This window comes from Prinia subflava, chromosome 8 (assembly GCF_021018805.1).
Source record: "Prinia subflava isolate CZ2003 ecotype Zambia chromosome 8, Cam_Psub_1.2, whole genome shotgun sequence".
Taxonomy (NCBI): domain Eukaryota; kingdom Metazoa; phylum Chordata; class Aves; order Passeriformes; family Cisticolidae; genus Prinia; species Prinia subflava.
In genome coordinates, this window is record NC_086254.1 from 1,316,133 (window position 1) to 1,336,622 (window position 20,490).

Consider the following 20,490-nt stretch of genomic DNA (forward strand, 5'->3'; position numbering starts at 1 on the left):
GCAGAGGGAATCCAACCCTCACCAAAAGGCCCTGGAAAAAGCAACATGGATGAGTTGTGTTGAGGAGGAGCAGAGTCAGACCAAAGCTGAGCACGGCAGGAGCTCCCCCAGGCTGATGGGCACAAAGAAAGCAAACTCTGCCAAATCCATGGGCCTGCCCAGCCCCCTGTCCTCGCTCCCCACAGCCCAACAGCCACAGGGATGCTGTTCCTGCTCTCCACTTCTGGAATTCACCATCCAAGCCCCTGGATAAGCTTTGACCACAGCCCAATGTTAAACCAACCCCTGAGAAATCCCAACCACTGCCTGCCAGAGGCACCAATCCCATTAAATCAGTAATAAGTTGACACCTGCCAGAGTTTCAAGTGACAACAAGGCATGGCTGAGCCCTGAAATGGATTTCTTCACCCACCAGTGACTCTCACATGGTTATTGCACGGGCAGAGCCATCACATTTCCCAGTAAAGATGATCAGAGTCTTCCCAGTATAGTAATCAACTTGTCAAGGACAACAGGAGAACCAGCTGGGGTGAAGATATCAGTCCTTTCTCCCTGCTCTGCCTGTCCCATCTGCCAGCAGATAGCAGGGATGACAAATCCTTTGCTATCAAGAGGGAAGTGAGATGAGAGCTCCTGCCACCCCTCCCAAGGAGGGACAGCCACAACCCCAGCACCTCCTGCTCAGAAACAATCCAAACTCCATCTCCGTGGAGAAGGTTGGGATGAAAAGCATTTTACCAGTTTAGAAAACGAGAGCAGAGCTTCAGCTAAAGCACCCTCAAGCACCCACTGTAAATCCTGAGCTGACAGCTCAAATGCCAAACCTCAGAGCTGAACTCACACTCGTGCTGATTTCCTGCTCTTGAAATAACTGCAGGCAGTGATTGGATATTGTTCAGGGGTGGAAATATTTCTTCCAGCCACGCCACAATCACTCTGAAGAGCAAAATCTCCTCTAACAGGGTACAGGTACAAATAAACAGATGGAGGTTGTGTATTCCTGGTGTATCAGTATTTCTAAGAGCTTTTCCAAGGTCAGTCCTACCCTAGTCTTATTTCCCTCCAAATTAACTTGATTTTTATTTGGAAACATCCTTAAGCTCCAGTTTCTAACTGGATTTTGGTGTCTGTCAGATAAAATACTGGTCCTGAGTTTATATCACTGGCAAGTTTGGGTTTTGGGGTTTTTTGTTTGATTGTTTCAACCTCTTTTGATGTTTTTTTGGGGTTTTTTTTTATGTTTTCAGAACTGCAGGAGTCTCCAAGGTCCTGCAAGGCATCAGCAGGTCTGGGGTAGCTGCTCCATGCTCCTTGTGCCTGGAGATGGAGGAGGGAGAGCTGATCCATCCCCACACAGCCCCATCCCACAGATCAGATGCAACTCCCATGGCCAACAGATAAAATTTCTCCAGGTTTTAGTGGTTTCCCTGTTCTTCTTTCTACATCTTGCTCTAACTCCAACATTTCTTTCCCTGACAGGTGAGCACAGAGTTTCATTCCCTGCTGGAGGGGGTGCAGCTCTGGAGTCCCAGCACGGGAAGGACATGGAGCAAGTCCTGAGGAGGCCACAGAGCTGCTCCCAGGGCTGGAGCCATGCTGGGAGAGCTGGGGGTGCTCACCTGGAGAGGAGAAGCTCCAGGGAGAGCTCGGAGCCCCTTCAGGGCCTAAAGGGGCTCCAGGAGAGCTGGAGAGGGACTGGGGACAAGGGATGGAGGGACAGGACACAGGGAATGGCTTCCACTGCCAGAGGGCAGGGATGGATGGGACATGGGAAAGGAATTGTTCCCTGTGAGGGTGAGGAGGGGCTGGGATGAAATTCCCAGAGCAGCTGTGGCTGCCCCTGGATCCCTGGCAGTGCCCAAGGCCAGGTTGGACATTGGGCTTGGAGCAGCCTGGGACAGTGGAAGGTGTCCCTGCCATGGCAGGGGTGAGATCAGATGATCTTTAAGGTCCCTTCCAATCCAAACCATTCCAGGATTCTGTGATTGGCCCCTGCCCCACTTGAGCATCCCCTCCACTGGCTCTGCTTCATCTCCATCTGTCCAATTTTGGGAAGATCTCAGCCCCTCAGGGATGTCAAAGAGTGGCTGTTTGAACAGTACAGAGTCCCCAGAGAATGAAATCTCTGGGAATTCTACCCCAAAGCCTTCAGCTCACCCAGGGCACATTTCCTCCCTCCCTGCAGCCACCTGTGCCCACACCTCCTGCAGCCAACCACAAACTGACCCTGGGAGGCACCTGCAGTGAACTCTGTGCTGCTCCAAGGCCATGCCCCAGAGACCTGAACTGGTTTGTTCCCACTCTTCCCACAAAAGCCCTTCCCTGCAGAGTCATTCCATGGCTAATTCAGTCTCCTCAAAGCGAGCTGGGGAAAAAGCCCACAAGGACCTGGATTCATCCCTGACTCCCACAAACCCTGAAAGCCTGGTACATTTATCAGGAGTAAATTACAGCTTTCCAGGCTCCTGGTTTCCAAACAATGCCTCATCCCGACTCCTGGATCCCACACGCTCCACATGCTGCATCCCTGGGCGTGCCAGGAGAGGGGACAGTCCCTGGAAATGCTGGGATTCACACCAGGCACTGAGGGACAGGGTGCTTAAGGAGGGATTCGGGGTGCAGGCTGTTGTCAGCTCCCTCTGCCTGCTCCCAGACTAATTCATTAATCAGAAGCACTGAGAGGGAGACAAGAGGCATTGGAGGATGATCAAAATCCCAGCATTTCCATGGACATGTGGCAGAGGCAAAATGTGACATTACAAAAACAAATTCCACCCTAACCAGGGATGCTTTTTCCATTTGGTGACAGGCACTGACTATTTTTTAGATGCAAGTTCCACGCAAGCACAATGCCAGCCAAACCTCCATCCAACAATGGAATCTGTGTGCCCCCCATTACACTCCCACCCACCACTCTCCATGACAATTCCATGAAAAGCCACATGGAATCTGTTCCCAATGAGGCTGGCAAGGCCAGTCTGTGCTTGCAGTGTATTTATTTTTATAAGATCAGAGGCAAAAAAAAAAGAAAAAAAATAAAAGCATGTTTCTCCAAGCTGGCAGCTCTGCCATGCTCCCTCTGCTCCCACCCATGGGGAATCCTCTGTTCCCATGGGATCCAGGCTGCCCAGCCCTCACCTCAGCCCCCACAGATGCTGAAAGAGCTGCTCTGAACACCCTCACTGTTTGTTTCCGAACAGAAACACACAACATAATTTTATGGAAAATGCATGCAGGAAGAGAAGGATTTGATTCTCTGAATGCAGAGAGTCAGGCTCCTGTGTGGAATTTAAACACATCTTTCTGACCATTTTCTTTTGTATTCTTTTGCCTGGCCCTCTCAGTATTTCAGCATGTGAATAATCACACTCATAGCAACAAAACAGGCTCCTTCATGGCTGGAGATATGTCCCATTGAAATGTCACTGAATCGCTTTGGAGGTTTTCTGAAATTGAGGGGACAGAGCCAGGGTACCCTGGGAGGATCGATGCCAGGGCAGGGGGGTCACTTTTGTCCTGAACAGCTGCAGGAGGAGGCTCTGATTGCTAAAATCCCCTCTAACAACAACATGGCCTTGTTGTACTCTTTTATTTTCAAAGCTCCACATGGAGCACTCACAAAGGGCTGGGAAAATTGGGATTGCTCAGCCTGGAGAACAGAAGCTTCGGGGTGACCTCACTGTGGCTTTACCTGAAGAAGCCACAGGAATAATGGAGAGGGACTTGGGAAAAGGGATGGAATGCCAGGACACAGGGAATGGCCTCCCACTGCCAGAGGGCAGGGATAGATGAGAGATTGGGAAGGAATTGTTCCCTGGCAGGGTGGGCAGGCCCTGGCACAGGGCGCCCAGAGCAGCTGTGGCTGCCCCGGGATCCCTGGCAGTGCCCAAGGCCAGGCTGGATACTGGGGCTTGGAGCAGCCTGGGACAGTGGAAGGTGTCCCATGGCAGGATGAGATGGTTTTTAACATCCCTCCCAACCCAACCATCCCATCATTCCATGATTCCCGTGCCACGGGAATGTCACTCCATGCACATAAATCCTCTGGCTTGGCAGCACCAGTGATCTGCCTTGTTGGATTTAGAGGACAGATGTGGGGGATCAAAGTCTGGGATATTAAGAGGAGATGCCATGCTTTTCTTCTGGAAATACTTTTAAGGATCGAAGCCGACCCTCAGCCAATTTAACAGCAGCAGTAAAAGCAGCTCAAGTCAGTTGTTAAACCTCAAAGGGATCCCTGAATTGTGCTTGACTTAATGAATCCAATAATCGATTCCTACTGCACAAATAAGGTGTGGAATGGATCAGCTAATAAGCATTCTCAGTTAATTGCTTTCTTCAAGTGACAATTTGTACAAATGATACCATCAAAGTAGTAATAATATTCCTATTGATTAAATTAATCTCAAAAAGACAATTCAAATAACTTTAATTAGCAATGCACGACACAAGCACAGAATACTCTGAAAACAACCTTGCAGCCCATCCCAGACTTTGAAACCATGGCAGCAGCCATGGCACAGACTTTGGCATCTTTATTCCAACAGATACCCACAATTTTATGGAGCAACTTTAGGGAATGTCCGTGACTAACCATGGAAAGCCATTAAACCTCCCTGCAGAGCACAAGCCAGGCACAGAGCACAGCCAGCCTCCCCACTTAGTCACACTCACTGAAACCCAGGGCCACAAACAGCTCCAAAAGAAAAGAAAACTTTCCAGCAGGAGGAGCAGGGATGGGGAACAAAGTCTCTGTGCCAAAATTCCCACTTGGAGCTGCTAGGGATCCACAGCAGCAGCAGCACTTTCAAGCCAAGAGAATTGGGCACCAGGTTGATGAAATCAGAGCAGAAACTCCTCTAGAACAGTAAAAGTGTTAAAGAGTTGGCCCAAAACTTCTTCAGAAGGAGCAGGAGCTGAGCTGGGCCAGGAGAAGGGCCACAGTGCCCAGTCCCAGAGTGCACACGCAGGGGCCCAGAGCCACCCTGCGAATGGCACTGACAGGGATGGGGTTTTTAGGGATTTTTAGGGATTTTTAGGGGAGGTTTAAGAGGCTCCTGCAGGACTTTCCTCATTTTACTCCCTGAACTCAGCAGCTGAAAGATACATAAGGCCCAGATATTTCCCCACAACAGGCACGGTTCAGCCCATTTCACAGCTGTACTCTGTCTGTTGTGCCTAAATCATGGAATTCTTTAGGTTGCAAAGTTTCTCTGAGATCTTTTAGTTCGACCGTGCCCAGGCCACCAGTGCCACCAGCACCATGTCCCCAAGTGCCACATCCCCACTATTAAACCCCTCAGGAATGAGGATTTCAACAACCTTAAGCACATTAATAAAACAAAACTCTTGTACACAGCTTTGGCCCTTCCAGGTTAGTCCAGCCTAACCTTCTCAATTCTTTACTTCAATTTATTCAGATTCCTCAATTTAATTTCCCATAACAGGGTTAGCTTGTGCTTTTGCCTGAAACACTGCGAATTTTCCAAGTCCTTCTTGTAGCCTCAATGAATTTATTACTTCGTTTTTGCTCTTTGGGCAGTTCTGGCTTTAGATTTTTCAGATATTTTGGGGCCAAAACTGCTGCCAGGATTTGAGGTGAGGCTGCACCAGTGCAAAGCAGAAAGTGACAATTACATCCATAAAACATTTAGAAGTGTCCCAGGATTCTCAGAACAATGCTGGAATTTGCACCATCATCAAAAAGAAACACTTTCTGCACTTATTTTCATCCAGGAATCACTGATACAACCATGGAACCCCCCAAGTTACTTTTGGGACTCCAGACAACCACTTTTCAGGAAAAACAGCAAAACACCCACCAAAAGATCTTTGGAGCTCCAGAATCTTTAAAATTCTACTTTCTATGCAGCCTTACAAGGCAGATTCCTAAGTATTTTGGCTCTCAAAACCACCAGTAGTTTAAAAACCTTGACCAGAACACACTGCACAAGTGTGAAAATGTATGGCTAAAAAACTCAGGCTTGGGAAAGCCACTTTGGGAAGAGGGGTTTTTTTTCCAAAAGATGTTTATGGGCCTTTCTAAAAATTTCAGCACATGGAAAAGAGGAGGACAAATGCTCACCACTTTCTTTGAGACATCCACCTGATTTTTCCAGTTAAGAAGTCAGTCTTCAATGAAATCCCCCCAAACCAAGCGAATGAGCTGAATTATTGTGCAAAGAGCAGCTCCACAATGAGACCAAAAATCCCAAATCCAAACCAACCAGGAGGGCCACGAGACGAGCTGGGTTTGGAGAGGGATCTTTCCAGCCCCACTGCAGGATGAGCAGTAATTACTTCACAAGGAGAGGAGCTCTGTGGCACATTGAAAGCCTTTAATTTCCACTCCCTTGTTTAAGTGAGATTATTGCTCCCTATAGCCAACAACAATAGATTCCCTATGTTTCCTGTGCCTTGCCAGAAAAGCAAATATCCTCTGGTAAATCTCTGAGCTGAACAATGATTTTTCATTTTTACAACATCACAATCAATGCAATTTTCCAGTTAGAAGTCTCCAGCCTCCCCCTATCAGCTCGTTAATGCTCAAGTGTCGTACTCTAAACCATGCCTGGGAGAATCTCCACAGACTCTGCCATCCCAGGTTACTCTGAACATGGAATTCATCACTTATGAATCACTTCAGTGTGTGTAAACACTTGAATCACTAAGCCAGATCTAATATTGTACACAGTAATCAAGGGATGTTGTCAGGGGGGAGGCACTGAGGCAGCTCTGAAATCCTGGCTTGTAGAGTTTCGCTGTTCAGAGCAGGTTTTGTGCTTGTGAACACATTTTACTTGCAGATGCTAAATGCCTGGAAAATATTTGCAGGCTTTGTGTCTTCTTGAGACACTCACGGCAGTCCCAGCACCCCCAAACACTGTTCACCCAACTGTGTTTTTCCTGGTATTTAAGATTCCTGTAACTTCCAGCAACACTGCGACAACACAGCCAGTTTCAAGCTGGAAATGCCATTTCATTTCAGCAGCTTTTTGCATCAGATCACACAGATTGGAATCCAAGGAAAAAAATTAAACTCATCTCTAAAACCAAGTCATTTTTCTCCCTTAAAGTGAAATTAAAATGCTGTGAATGCCACCACCTCCCAGCTCCCCTGAAGCATTCCAGCAACTGTCCAGGCCAACTCAGCGAAAGCTCTGGGCTCCTGAGAACACCATGAGGTGACATTTTGCTGCCCAGGTGGCACAAACCTTGATGCCCAGCTCGATGTTCTCCCCACCGTACACGTCCATGCCGGGGTCCAGCAGGCCGATCTCCCCGAAGAATTTCCTGTTGACCACGAAGGAGCAGCCGATCATGGCCGGGGTCCTGCATGGAGAGAGCCAAAGGAGGACACAGTCAGGGACACTGCCCCTTCCTTCCCTGCTGGGCCAGGGCCCACTGCTGCACAGCTGCTGCCTCCCACCACTGCTCAGCCCAAAGATTCCATGGCCATGTGCCTTGGAAGACATTGTTTTACCACTGCAACAAAAGGTCCTGAAACTCCCGGGGGTCTGAGCCCAGACGATCAGACCCCTTTGAGTTTCCTCAGGACTCTGCCCCGATGGCAGCTTGATAGAGAGAGGCAGCCTTGATCCAGTTGTTCAGAAACAGAATTGAATAATGCCAGACTAACAAATAAGAAGGTGTACACTATATATGGAGCGAACTGTAAAAAGGCAGTACCAAGGGGCCAAAGGCACAAGGCAGGGCCCACCCTCAGACAGGGTTTTTAGGCCTCCCGGTGTGGGGAGGAGTTAGGGTGGGGTCTGAGGGAAGGGTCTGATGCCGGAGAACAATCAGGAATATTTAACTTCCTGCACCAAAAATCAACCTATGGTAACACAAAGAACGAGGAACTTTCCAGCAACAATTTGCATGCTTTAACTGAGCAAGCCTTTTGCTTACTGTGCCTAGAAAGGGATTTCCCAGGGCACCAAGCAGGAGTTTGTTCTTCCTCAGGGAAACCACCCTCTACATTGTCCAAAATCCAAGCTTGTTTCAGTCTTTACAGACTGGAGAAAGGTTTTCCTGGGGTTAAATTATGAAGAAGCTCTCAGGCCATGCTTTGCTGGAAATACCTTGAGGTGTCTGTGGGCAAGGGCACAACCTCTGCCCATAAATGAAGAAAATACAATAATGGCCTTTCCCTTCTCTTGCTTCCAGCATGTCTGGAACGGAGTAGACTTCAGGAAGGGTATTTTTAGGGTATTCCAGGAAAGAGTGTTTTGGAAAAGGAGCCATAGCCACCAGCAACAAGCTCACTGCAAATTTGTAGAAGCAAATCCTTTAAAAACTGTTTGCAGGAGCATCTGCGGGGTCATCTCCCAGTTCCCCAGTATCAGCAGGGCTCTGGGTTAGGGATCAAGTTGTCACATCCATCCTGCATCCTCGTGCCCTCAGAGAGCTCAGAGCTCTCAGCTGCAGGAGCAGCCAGGAACAGGGGCTGGACAGGGAAACAACACAGAAAACTGGGAGCATCAATGGACTAGCACAAGGAGGGAGCACAAACACAGTGCCAGGGGTTAATTTGTCATAACTGTGCAATTTTAAAGACATTATAGATGATTGTGTTTACTAATGACTCTCATTACTCGCAAACCCCTGGACCAGCTCTCCAGCTGCTACAGCTGCCCTGAGATGAGGATGCAGTTCTGATTCACACACGCTGAGATCACATTTCAGGGGATTTTTTGAGTGCTTAGCCCTTCTGACCCTCTCCATAAAATTGCATTTTGCCCAGAGCCCAGCACTGAACAATCCCGAGTGGTTCCACTTGTGTTGCTGCTGTCGTGGTGTGTGCAGAGTTTTCCCCTGGGATATTCCCTGTGCTGAAACAGAAATAGAAAAAGCATTCTCCCATTTGACTGCTGCTCTTTGAATCCATGCTGTAAAGAAAAAACCCAGGGATCCACTCAGTCTGGCAGGGAAGTGCCAGTGAATTTTACAGCGAGGTCCAGCTAGAGTCTGATTTTTTTGGGAGCTCCAGGACTCCCCTGCCCACCCTGAGCTCTGAGCTCTGAAAAGGGGATGGGATGCCCATAGAAATCCCACATGCCCTAGGAATGCCTGTTCTCCAGAGGGAAGCTGCTCTCGAGGTAGGAATGGGGCAATGGGATCCTATGTTGTAAGAGCAGCCCCCAAACCCTGGCTCAAAGCTCATTCCAGCCCTGTCCATGCTGTGGAGCATGTCCAAGGCTGGACTGAGCAGGTTTGGCCCTGAATTCCTCCAGACCTGGCTCACAGTCAGCAGGGCCCAGGATCCAACTCTCCATCACACCTCACACAGTGCCCAAATCTGCCAGAGGAGCTCCTGGGGTCCCCAGGACAGCTCAGTAATTCCAAGGATTTCACAGCTGAGCTCCACCAACAGCCACCAAACTCATCCTGATGAAAACCACGAGTTCCTTGGATGAAAGCTTCTGCCCACTTTAATATTATTATTTATAGACATTTTAATATTTTCAATAGAAAGTAGAAGAGCTGGATGCTGCTGCCACGTTAAATTAGTTCCAATTGGAATCCATCAGAGGGTTTTTCCAATAGATTTCTTCCCTGACAGCTGGCTCAGCCTTCCTTCCACGGAGCAGGATAATGTTTCATGGTTTGCTGCCACTCTGGTACTTAAGATTTCAATTCTCTTGCTTTATTTGTAGCAAGTTAACTGCCATTAACAGAAACAATTCCTTCTGAAATGATAACCACCTTACAGATGCCAAATCTAATAGTTCCATTATCCTTGATTACCTCCTGGAATTTAAGAGAAGAAAAAATTGCTCTGGTTTTATCCAGAGTATGAACAACCCAGTTCATCTCCTCCACTGGGAATAGGTGTGGAAACCTCTGACTTCTCCTGTCAAAACCTGTTAGAGGCACTCAGAGAAGGGGTAGAAGCCAGAAAAAGAATCCAGGAGAAAGTTTCGGAAAAAGGACACTGCATTTTGGACCTAATATGGTGGATCAGTGGGAACTCTCAACCAGGTAAACAAGGTTTTCTGGGCTCAGGAACCAAGAACAGGAGCTGTGCCCTGAGAGCTTCTTTCACTGTTAATTATAAATCATGGAATGTGTTGGGTTGCAAGAACCTCAAAGCCCATCCAGCCACCCCTGCCATGGCAGGGACACCTTCCACTGTCCCAGGCTGCTCCAGCCCCAGTGTCCAGCCTGGCCTTGGGCACTGCCAGGGATCCAGGGGCAGCCACAGCTGCTCTGGGCACCCTGTGCCAGGGCCTGCCACCCTCACAGGGAACAATTCCTTCCTGAGACTTCACAACACGACTTCACTTTATAAACACAGAGCCATCAATCTGTCCCAAAATTCTCTTGGAAACAGCTTAACTGGGATTTACCAACTTCACCTTCAAGTTTTCCCCTTCCCCATTGTGCTGCACGAGCTGTTCCAGCCCAGGACACCAGGAAGCTCCCGAGGCACCGCTCCTGGTCCCTCAAGCAATCCAGCTGAAGTGCTCCATTCTCCTCTGTAACAATGCCTCCACATTAAATAAATGAGGAATCAAGCAGCGCTCAACAATTTAAATAAAAACACCATTTGATTTGGGAGTAAATCCTTCAAAAAGGTGGCCGCTGACAATAATGGATTGCTCATCCCCAACGAAATAATGGCCTGCAGACAAAGAGCTGATAAAACCTCTTGTTCCTCTGCCCCTTAATTAAAAGCATTAACACAGCTTGTTTTTAAAAATCACCCAGCTCAGCCAAATGCATTTTTATTTGTCCCAATAGCTTTTCTCCCTTTAATGAGAAAGGAAAAGCAGAATTTGGCAGGAAGGAAGAACAGAGATGTTGAGCAGAATTATTGGGTTTGTATCCAGAACTCCATAGTGTTACTTCCTTGCCATTCTTTTGGTTGGTTCTTCTATAAGAACAAGTGAAGAAAGGTCAAGAAGAGCAGCTTTTATGAAATATCCTCCTCATGGATCTCTAAATAAAGATGAAGGAGATACAGAGAAAAACGTTTATCCTGCTCTATTAAGTTATTTTAATGGTCTTCCTTTCTTTAGTTCACAGTTATCATCTGATGATTAAAAAGTCTCAAGGAGATTACTCCTTCAATTCAAGGAAATTAATTTTCCCCCACGATTGGATTTGGCTTCCAATTTTACACTAAAGAGCAGGTTATAAAATATGTAGAAAAAAGATATTAAAAAAAATAATTAGTGGGTTTACTATTGACTGCAAGAGGCTGAGAACAGACTGGAAGAACTTCCAGGTGTCCAATTCCTGTCAAACTGCTAATAAACTTGGCTCATGGAGTTGCTCACCTTCCACACCACAAGGCATTGCCCCACACTTGGAGCATTTGGGACAGTCCTGTGCCTGCCCAGAAGGAAGTTTTTTGTCCCTCCCCCAACCTTGCCATTCCTCATTCAACAGACTGAATTCAAACACCTTACAATCATGGAATCATGGAATGGGTGAGGTTGGACAGACCTTAAACTCATCCAGTTCCACCCAGCAAGGACACCTTCCACTGTCCCAGGCTGCTCCAAGCCCTGTCCAGCCTGGCCTTGGGCACCGCCAGGGATGGGGAATCCATGGAATAACCTGTGCCAGGGCGTCCCCACCCTCAGGGAAGGATTCCTTCCCAATATCCCATCTCTCCCTGCCCTCTGGCAGTTTGACCCCATTCCCCTTGTCCTGTCCCTCCAGTTGCTGATGCAGGATCCCTCTCTGGCTTCCCCGTGGCCCCTCCGGATGCTGGGAGGTGCTGGGAGCTCTCCACACAACCTCCTCTTCTCCAGGCTGAGCAATCTCAAATTTCCCAGCCTGTCTCCATAGGGGAGGAGCTCCAGTCCCTTTATCAACTTCACAGCCTCTTCTGGCCGTGCCCCAACAGCTCCATGTCCTCCCCATGCTGGGCACACCAGAACTGTGCAGGGCTCCAGGCGGGCTCATGGCAACAATCCCATTTTCCACTTTGGGATTTCCCACTCCTGCTGCCTCTCTGCACCTCCACGACCCAGCTGGGGCTCACTGGTGGGATCCAGCATCTCAGCAGGAAACTGGGAGCTTCTGAGCTCCAGGGCTGAAATTCAACCAACTCACAATATTCAGAAAATGTCATGGACATTATCAAATTAAGGCCTGTGTCTTTAATTAGTGGCCTATCAATGATTTCCCTGATGACAGCAGGGAAGGGAAGAACACCACCTTTATTTTCATGTGACACTCTGTGATAAAACACTGGATTTTCTCTTGCCCAGAGGCAAGATTAAGGAGCTGCCTGCAAAAGAAACAACTCAGTGCTGTATCCTCTGTGCTCAGAGAATAAATAAATAAATATTAAAGTCTGGGATGAGCAACGCAGGTTTAGACAAGGGAATGTTTGTGTGGAAATTTAGTACAAGGATGGGGCATTAAGGATTGACCCCTTTGATCATCAAACAGGGACAGCCAGAGCCTGCCCCAGGGCAGATCCCTGTGGGACAGAAACCACCCAAACCCACAGTTCCACTGGCAGCTGTGTCCTGGGAATCAGGGATGCCAGGATGGAGCCTCCAGCTCTGACTGCTCCCTGACCAGTCCAGCCCAGTTCAGCACCACACTGGGCCCAGTCTGAGCTCAGCAGGACGGCTCGGGGGTGGCTGCGGGGCAGCATCCCTGCTGAATGTCCCCAGGCCACTCTGGGGCTGCCACCATCCCCAGGTGACATCCTGTTCTCAGGGCACCTGCAGCCACCCCTTCTGCAAAGCCACAGAGGGAACCTCTGCTACCTCAGAGAAGTGGAGGAGGAGGGGAACTGGAGGAATTAAAAAGTCACTGCAAAGCAGCAGATCTGGTTTTCAGTGGCACTTGGCTTCTGGAGCATCCCCTCCCTTGGGAACGGCCCTGCAGAGCCTGACCTGGCCCCTGGGGTCCCTGGAGGGGCAGGCTGGGATGGGAGGGGTCAGGCAGAGCCTGGAGCTGGAGTGAGCCCATTCCCTGAAATTGCAGTGAGACAAGAGAAATCCCTGCACAGGGAAATGGGGTCAGGCAGAGCAAACCAGAGACCCAGAGACCCTGCCCCACCTGCCCATTGTCTCCCTCAGCTTCATCCCCCTCCCTGTCCTCAGAGAGGGCTGGGCCACACCCAGGAGGCAACAGAGAGGGTGAGGATGAAGCAGGACCTCCTGCCTGGCTCTGGCCCTCTCAGCCTTCTCCCCACGGGCTCCTCAGCCACAACCCCAAACATGTGGTGCCCCCATCTCAACCCCTTCCTCCCTCCATCCCAGCTCCTCCCAACCCCAAACCCCTCAGGCAGGCAGGACACATTCCGCAGAGCGGGTTTTGCTTTGGAAGTGGCCTCAGCCCCTGGATTTCTGCAGGAAGGGCTGAGTGTCCGAGGCCAGGGCAGGAGGCTGCTGGCACTGCCCAGGCAGGAGCCTGATGGCAAAAGCCCAAATCTACTGTCACACACAAAGCACATCTGCAAAGGGGAATCACATATTCCTGTGGGATACCTCCGTGCAGAGCAGGAGCTGGGAAGAGCCATGCTCCCAGCTCCCCTTCACTGCCAGGGGAATAGAAAAAGCTGGATGTTTTTCCCAGGAATGTAACCAAATGTCCATGAAGGAATGGCATTTTAGTCCCCAGCAGCATCCCTTCCTTAATCTTATCCCCAGGGCAGCATCTCCGAGAGCTGTTCCTTGAACAATTCTGGTTTCCCTGCCCCGGTGCCCTTGGTTAATTGTCTGTTTCCAATGGGTTTATTTCCCTGCTGTTGCTAAGTACCACAGAACCTGTGAAACAAATTAAAAATAAGAGATACCACATAAAAGAGATGCTGGATTGAATGGCTTTGCTGAATTTACTGGAGATTAATACCACTTGAGCTTTAATGGCAAGGAGGCTGGGAAAACTGGATTTTTAAAAATACCTCTTACATCTACCCATGCCTGTGACCTTGCTGAACACACATTTGACTTTGTCACTGTTCTCTGCCTGCTCTGGGACTTCAGGCAAAGCATTTAATTCCTTTGTAGCTCTGTTTCCTCCTCTGTCAGGTGAGTTTAACACCTGGATGCTCTTGAGAAAAACCATTTATAAATCAGTTTAGTGCTTTCCCCATTGGAGCTCCTGAATTCACTGCTGATATTGCTCTGGGTACCAAACCCCTCAGTCTCTGGTGAGAAAAGCACTGTGGTTTAACAACCCTCTGAGTAAGGGTTTGCTGTTTCCCAGCCTTGCTGCCAACCCCCTGCTAGAGCAGCATCAGAAGCTGGTGCCCCCTGTGCCCAGACACAGGGGAACCACTGCTGATTTTGATTTCCTTGTCCAAGTTCAACGACAAAACTTCCCCTCCAGGATGAAAGTGCTGCCTCAGCCACTGCCTAAAAGCCTTTTCCTTTCCTTCCTGGTGTGTTCTCAAATCCCAAGGATGTCCCAGCAGTGAAGAGCCCTGGATGCTTGGACACCTCCTTCCTGCCCCAGGCGCTTTGTACAGGAGTCCCCAGATGAGTGTGCTGCTCTAGGCTGCCAAAATGCTCATGTGCAGGGGGCAATTGTCCCCAGCTCTCTGTGTTTTGTCACCTGATGTTAAACCCCACCCCAAGGATTGGGGCTGATCCCATTCCCACAGCAGGAGCCCATCCAAGTCCCACACCCACCCTGCTGGGACCCCACAAGAGGCACCAACCTGGAAAACCCTTGCAGGCCAAGAACCCTGAGCTGGGATGAGCCTTGCTCAGGGCCATGAGAACATGCAGAAGGTGCTTGGGGCTGTTCTCCATCACTGGAAATAACTCCAGGTGACATCTCCAATGGCCCTGGTGCCCCTGTGCTCTGTCACAGCAGGGGCAGCATTTGGGGGCTGCACTCTGAATCCCAGAGTACAAACCCCAGGGAAGCCTCCTTGGCCAAAGTTAATTTGATAATTACCTTCAAGGGGGACTTGGTGCTGTTGGGAAATAGAGGAAACAGCTGCAATGGCAGGATTCTCCCCTGGGATGTGCTTGGAAGGGGGCTCCTTGTTTGAGCTGATTTCCAGGTGCTTGCAGTGCTGCTGCTGGGGGCACTCAGAGATGCCCTGTGCTTCACACCTGGGGGTGTCTCTGGCACAGAGGGACGTGTCCAGGTGCCTCCCCAGAACTCGGAGGGCTGAGGCTCCTTCCCACAGTCCCTACAGCACATCTGCAAACATCTGTATGCTGGCGGTTTGACCCTTAACAGGACCCATTTATCCACAAAGGCAGAATTGGGAAGTAAGTGTGATCGCTCACTGTGATTTATTAGGGACACTCCCACAGGAGAGGCCAGGCTTGGGCTGAGATAAAGCAGAGCAAGATTTTCATTTGTGCACTGGCTCATACTGGAAGCCACTGAAAAATAAATAAAGGATGCAAGAAAAACACTTCCCTTGCCCAGAAAGCCACTGCAAATCAAGGCAGGACACAAAGGGAGCCCAGATCAGCAGAGATGAGGAGTCAGGAAGGCTCAGGATCTCGTTAACCTGGTTTTATTCTCCCTCTGTGGCTGGTCCCCTAAAGGTGTGACCCTCAGAGCAGATCTGGAAATCGCTGTTCCATTTTCCCTGTACAGAAATGCTCCAGCACATCCTGTAAGCAGCGCAGGAGCTGAGCCCCAGCCTGGGCTCCAGCAGGGACAAGGATGTTTGCTGCTGTCTCATCAGTTAAAGCGCGGCCACCAACAGGAGAGAAAGTTCTGACAAAAGCAATTTGAAATTTTAACCTGAGCCAGGAGGGGAGCAAATCCAGGAGTCCCCACCTGTGGATCCCTGCTCAGGAAAGCTGCTGCTGCGGAATGGGGCAGGGAAGGAAAGCACATCCCTTTATCAACCCCCGACAGGGACCCTCAGTCACCTCAACCCAGCCTCAAGCACCTCCTCAGAGCTCCTTGGGGGCTCCAGTCCCACAGGAATCTCCATTAAACCGGCAGTGTTTGCCTGGGCAGATCAGATCTGTTTATTCCATGGCAGGGATGCACAACTCCCCAGGGCAAAGTCAGCCAGTGGCTTCGAAGTTCCCCCAGAAGCACTTTAAAAGCTCATTTGTGCTAATTGGTAGCCACTGAAATCCAGCTCATTGGCAGCTGGGAGCAGAGCAGGAGGGGCCTCACCGGATCCTGGGATTTAACACTCCCAGCACCTTCAAACCAGTCTGCAGCTCCTGGAGAGGACAATAAAGCCTGATTATAAATCCCAGATTTAAGGATTTGAGTTTGCACCACTTCAAAACCCCAGTGACAGCACCTGGACTCTGAGATTTCACCTCTGTGAAGGGGAAAGATTTTGTGGCCTTTAAATTCAGAGGATGGTTTGGGTTGGAACCTTGCAGACCATCTCATTTCAACCCCTCTGCCCCAAACCCTAAAGATCAGGTGGAATAAAAAGGAAATAGATATTGAATATAAAACCATTCAAAGAGGAATAACACTGATTTCTTTAATCCTTGGCACTTACAGCCTGACTGACTACAAAATAAAGTGCAGGAAAAGGCAAAGAAAAAAAGGGGCCAAACATTTCTCCTTAGGAACCCCTCAGATGAAAGGGTGACCAGAGTTTGGGTGGCCCAGACTGCACGTGCTCACCTAATCTCAAATCTAATCCTAAATCCACTCCCACTGCCTTTCAGGGGGGAGCACCTCGTTCCTTGTGGCGAAGCAAAGGGAACCCTGCAGGTTTGGGGTCTCTGCTGCCCTGGGGGGTTTGGCTCCTGCTGCTGCTCACACTCCCTGAAGGGCCCATCTAGGAATGCAGGAATTCCTCATCAGGAAAACCACCCTTCAGCAAGAACTGCACTGTAATTCCATCTCCTTCCACTGTTGCCAGAGTGTTAATTAAATGATAATTACTCTGGGATGTAATATGTATAACTATCAGGCACTTAACAGGGACGTGTTATTTACTTTGCTGTTTTTAACTTGAATATATTTTTTCTCAAGGGCAGCCAAGCAGCTGATTTTGAGTCGTGTTCTTCCTTTCCACTGAGCATAAAAATCACAATGAGCAAATTTCACAGGTAAACAAAGTTCTCTTTGTCTCAGGCACAACAACGACCATGCCCTGGCTGAAGCATCGATCTGGGGCTGAAGGATCAGGATTAACCTGAGCTGGAGCTTGGTACCCAAACTGGGACTTGGGCAGTGATTTCTGACCTGTTTTCCACCAAAGTACTCCTGCAGCTCCTACACATGCTCCAAGTGACATCAGATGAAAGAAACTACTACAAATTGACTTTTGAAGGTGACGATGGGCTCAGGTAAGCATCTCTGCAGAACAAACCTGCTCTGTTTACAGCTGAAACACCATTTTTAATCTCTGAACACTGAAGCCAAACGGCAGAAATCAGGAGAGAAATCTCCCTGAGCAAATCATTGCCTGGAACAAAGATGTTGCAAGCCTGAGCTGTGCATCTGGGGACAGACACACAGAGGGAACTGTGGCCTGCCACAAAGCTGAGTTGAGAAGTAATTCCCTTGACAGGTAGAACAGAGCACAAGTCCCTGACAGCTCCTAGGAAACAGCAGGAAGAGCAGAGCAGGGAAGGGCTGAGGCCATGGTAAGGTCAGGCTGAGCTGGGGGAGCAGCCCCAGAGCCCCTCTGCCACCACAGGGTGACTTTGGGGTGACTTTGCACAGTCACATTCAAACCTCCAGTACAACCACAACTCACTCACTGGTCCCAGTTCCCTTCAAACCCTCAGCAGCAGCTCCTGAACACCAATACCTCCTCAGCTCTACATTCCAGGCCCTGTTGGGAGCTTGTGGTGGGTGATGCCATCAGCAGCGGGGTTTGCACAGCCCCTGGTACTCTCCGACAGATCCCTGCAAGGGCTGGGAGAGATTCAGGAGCCTCAGGTCCTTGGGAATTCCAGGGATATTCCTGCAGACAGAGTTTAGCTGAGTGATTTCCATCCCCATCACGGGTGTGAAGAATGGTTATTGACAGCTGGAGCAGCTGCACTCCCTGGGAAATGAGGGAGCAGTGAAACAGCCCCGTAAGCACCTCGAGGAGCTGAGTAATGCATTTACTGTGACACCTCCTTGACAGCAGCTACTGGTGGGGAGGGAGCTCCCAGCTTTATGTCCCCCTTCACGCATCCATGGCACTGCAGCACAATTCCTGGGAAACACAGCAGATCCATCCTGTGCCTCCAGCCTTCAACAGCAAATGTCACTCTCATTGCTCAGCGCTGGGGTTTGTTTTGTTTAAAACACTGAGCAAAGCTGATGGAAAAGAAAAATGAAAATGGGGAAAACTGCAGTGAAATGTAAATGCAAGCTTGGTAAAGATGATTGCCAGGTAAGGGAATTGAGGGGTGGAGAGGATGGTTTGGATTCACCTCTACCTGGATCAGTGCAGATCCACCCAGCCACAAAGCACAGAGGCTGATGTTTGCAGAGAGATTTATCCCAACTGTTTGTTTAAGGGTCAGGCAACCCAGAGCCAACAGCTCCCATCCCAGGGACACTGATCACACCAAGAGACCCATGGAAATCTGTGTTTCCTCCTGCAGCTGCACAAGCTGGGAAGAACAAAGTGATGCAAGAGGTCTTTGAGAAGGCAGAGTGCAGGAAAGGGCTGGAGTCAGCTCCTGACTTCAAACCCTGAGCACCAGCACAGCCTTGACTGACTTCTGCTGGAATGGGGCACACTCACCATGAGACCCCTCTGGGACAGCTGCTTGTGGTTTCTACATTCTTTTCTTGAGTGGGGAGGGTATTGCTGGTGTTGCTTTTCTAGTTTGCTTTGGCTTGTTGTTTGTGGAGATTTTAAATCACTGAACACAAAATGCATTGATTTTTCTTAAATCACAGAATCCCAGAATGGCTTGGTTTTAAAGGGACTTTGGAGATCATCCCCTTCAAGCCCCTGCCATGGGCAGAGACCCTTTCCACTGTCCCAGGCTGCTCCAAGCTCTGTCCACCCTGGCCTTGGGCACTGCCAGGGATCCAGGGGCAGCCACAGCTGCTCTGGGCACCCTGTGCCAGGGCCTGCCCACCCTCCCAGGGAACAATTCCCTCCCAATATCCCATCCATCCCTGCCCTCTGGCAGTGGAAGCCATTCCCTGTGTCCTGTCCCTCCATCCCTTGTCCCCAGTCCCTCTGCAACTCTCCTGGAGCCCCTTTAGGCCCTGGAAGGGCTCTGAGATCTCTCCAAAACCTTCTCATCTCTGTCCTAACACCCCCAGCTCTCCCAGCCTGGCTCCAGAGCAGAGGGTTCCACCCTCTGGAGCCTCCTCTCCCAGCAGAGACTTGGATTCAAGACCCACTCAAAGTCATTAGCAGAACCCTCCTGGGGTACCAGGAGTTCACCTTCCTGTATGAAATGTATACAGAAAAACTTTTAAAATGTGTTTGGCTCACAGGCTGAGCAGCCAGGGGCCATCCCCAGGCAGCTCCTGCCCTCTGCCACCTGGAAGTTGGGATGAAGGGGCTCAGCCCTGTGTCCGGGTGGCATCAGCCCAGGAAGAACTGCAGCTGGAGAGCCAGGATTTAATTCTACACTGCACATGACAGGAGCTTGCTGGATGTCAGCATTCAGGGAGCAAAAGAAAGGCAGGAAACAGGGTCCTCTCCCTGTCCAATGTCATCCCACGGAGCAGAACCTCATTCCCTGCTGCACACAAGGCAGTCAGCAGGAATGGTCATTCCTGTGTCTGCAGGGCTTTCCTGGAAGCCACAACTGATTGGCAACAAAACTCCAGGACTGAGAGGCAGTGGGACAAGGGAATTCTGGTTCTCCAGTCCTGGGGCTGGCACAGGCACAGGAGGACCTGCCTGTCATTTAGCCAGTCCTTCCAGCTCTGCAGGGAGACTCTGGATCCTGATGGATAAAAATGCACCTGGGAGCAGAGGGAGCTTCTCTTACCTCCTAGGGCAAGATGACACCCTGGCACAGGGAATCCCAGGGGCTCCACCGTTCCCATTTGGCTCAGGAGGGATGTCTCACACTCCAGGAGTTCTCTGGCCAAGGGGCTGAGTCCTCTGTGTGTTTTGCCTCGAAGTGGAGCAGTGTCAGGTTCCAGGGGAAAGGATCTGCAGTTTGCCCTGGCATAGCTCCAACAGGCTGCAGCCTTTAATAAATCCAGACTGATGGACTCCACAGGCTGGGAAAGACTGGAGGGAGGGGATGTCACTGTCTGAAGCCCTAAAAAGAAGTTGGCTTAGCAGAGAACCTTTGCCAGGGGATCATCTGCAGAGCCCTGCACATCCAAAGGCTGGGGAACCAAGCCAGTGAGTTCATTCCCTCAAGACATGCTCCAAGAATTCCAATCCAACTGCCTTGTGATTCTTGGACAAACCTAAACTGCATTTTTGCAGAGGCTTCCTGCTTGTGGAAAATCAGCAGTGAGAAGGAAAGACAAAAAAGCCAGTCCTGTGCCAGGACCTGCTGCTGGCTTTACTCCAGGGAGGAACAACTCTGCCCTCTGTGCCCTTTTCCTACTAAGCACCACGTGCCAAAAGAGCCAGGAGCACTTTCACTCCACTTCAGCTTTAATCAGGAATTTTAATCAGAAAAAAAGGTG

At 49.8% G+C, this 20,490-nt stretch overlaps 1 protein-coding gene across 1 annotated transcript in view; it reads right to left on the reverse strand.

The window, feature by feature from the left end:
* The window catches only part of GALNT17 (polypeptide N-acetylgalactosaminyltransferase 17), a 211,584-nt gene that overhangs the window by 70,015 nt on the left and 121,079 nt on the right, over nt 1-20,490 (reverse strand). The window contains exon 6 of the mRNA XM_063402370.1: nt 7,215-7,332. Within this exon, the coding sequence (XP_063258440.1) occupies nt 7,215-7,332 (118 nt within the window). The remainder of the gene's footprint in view (nt 1-7,214; nt 7,333-20,490) is intronic.